Source organism: Aphanomyces astaci (assembly GCF_000520075.1).
Source record: "Aphanomyces astaci strain APO3 unplaced genomic scaffold supercont1.682, whole genome shotgun sequence".
Lineage (NCBI taxonomy): Eukaryota > Oomycota > Saprolegniomycetes > Saprolegniales > Verrucalvaceae > Aphanomyces > Aphanomyces astaci.
The window spans coordinates 1-1662 of NW_009798945.1; the positions used below are offsets into that span (position 1 = coordinate 1).

At 47.8% G+C, this 1662-nt stretch overlaps 2 protein-coding genes across 2 annotated transcripts; both read right to left on the reverse strand.

Annotated features, from left to right (window-relative positions):
* Positions 1-9: 9 nt before the first annotated feature.
* Positions 10-591, reverse strand: H257_19486 (hypothetical protein; the record flags this gene model as incomplete). The annotated part of the gene is made up of 2 exons (XM_009848627.1): positions 10-216; positions 307-591. Coding segments are annotated over 2 exons (492 nt in total), but the record flags the coding sequence as incomplete, so codon positions are not given.
* Positions 592-1199: 608 nt separating this feature from the next.
* On the reverse strand, positions 1200-1519 carry H257_19487 (hypothetical protein; the record flags this gene model as incomplete). Its single annotated transcript, XM_009848628.1, has 2 exons — positions 1200-1379; positions 1403-1519. Coding segments are annotated over 2 exons (297 nt in total), but the record flags the coding sequence as incomplete, so codon positions are not given.
* Between the last annotated feature and the right edge of the window lie 143 nt (positions 1520-1662).

Consider the following 1662-nt stretch of genomic DNA (forward strand, 5'->3'; position numbering starts at 1 on the left):
CGCGGTCACGCAATACCCGTTATCGTCGAAGGTAAAGTTGAAGTCGTGTAGAAGGTGCTCGAACGATTCCCGAGGCGGGAAGCCGTACTGATGAAAGATGGCGTCGGTGTTGTGGAACATGTGCTCTGTGATCCACTCCTTGCCGAGTTTTCGGGTGGCCGGGTCGTTCAGCAGCGACGCGTGCCTCCACGAGGTGCGATTGTGGTCTAGGGAAGGCTGCAAATGGCATATGCATATGTATACGGTGGTTGAGGGCGTACATACCTAGATGTGATACGTGGCGGTCCAGTGATACATCTCGCGAACCAGCGCTTCATGCTCGACGAGTTGGGCCTTCAGCGCTTGGTTCTGAGACTCGGACAGCATACGAAGGTCTGCCAGAGACCTCGCCACTTCATGCCACAGCAGGAGAAGCAGACTCCGGGCTAGCCGTGTGGGGACGGACTTGTGTAGGACAGACGGGATGTGTTCCAACTGGCGGATGGTGCCTTCTAGACCCGACATCTCCTTCTTCTTTTGCTCTCGGTACGACATCATACGGCGGGACTGCTTGTCATCTCGCGGCCGAGCCTGCAACGACGAGGATGTCATCGCTTGTACAGTACTTAACGTCGGAAGGAGAAAATGGAATCCAGATTGCGGTGGACCAATCGGATGAAGGTGTTAAGTATTCATTCAATTTGATTGGCGCAGAAGCTATACAATCTGAACGAGACGTCCGATTTTTAGCTTTTAATCCACATTACAGTAGACCTCTTACTCATAGATGAGAAGTATGACAGTCTACAAATCAGCTGATAAGCTTCTCCACATACTGGTAAAGCAGTTCTACTTTGCCCGAAAATGTAGTCTTCGGCGAGAAGCATGGGACTTTTACGTGGACATCAACCTTTTTCCGAAAGACAATTCATGTCCTTGAAGGGTATTTGACCCTAAATAAGCCTGAATACACCTAATTCATGTGCTTTTTAAGGCAATTGTGTTCATTTTATAACATATATACCTGCCATCTTCCGTTATTTATCCAGCACTATTTCTTTTAAAATTCCTAAACGACACATTGTCCTAAATGGTCCAAATTCCGAATTACACGATAAAACTACTGTTTCCATCTTCATTGTCGAGCCAAGTTCGGTGTCGCTTCCAGGCAAATCACGAGGAAAAGTATTCTCCGAAGCTAAAACCATACTCAACCTCACCTTTCTCTTTGACCTGTACGCCTTCCCAGCGGCTCTCTTCGTCTTGATGATCTTTACGCCGATTTCGTTGAGTCGATTGATGTACTGGGCATTGGCATCACCATCTTCTGCACGCAGGGAATGGAGACGGACATCGACGTTGGTCAGGGCCAAACACGCTTGGAACACGAAGTCGTAGCTCTAGCGGCTCCAACGGTACGTACCGCGCTACATGTGGCCCAGAGTGTCTTCAACCGACCAAAGTAGTTCTCAAAGATGATGCGATCGCTGGCAATACGGTCATTATTCGCTTGCTCGGCAAAGGTGAGTACTGATTTTGCCTATCTTGTTTTTTGTATGCCCTTATAAATTGTCGCAACATACAATCACATGAATGGTTGTTACTTCTTGACAACCACGAATTTGGTTGTTCTGGAATATGCTACGAATCTGCCACACTGCCCTGAACAACATAGCTAAAAAG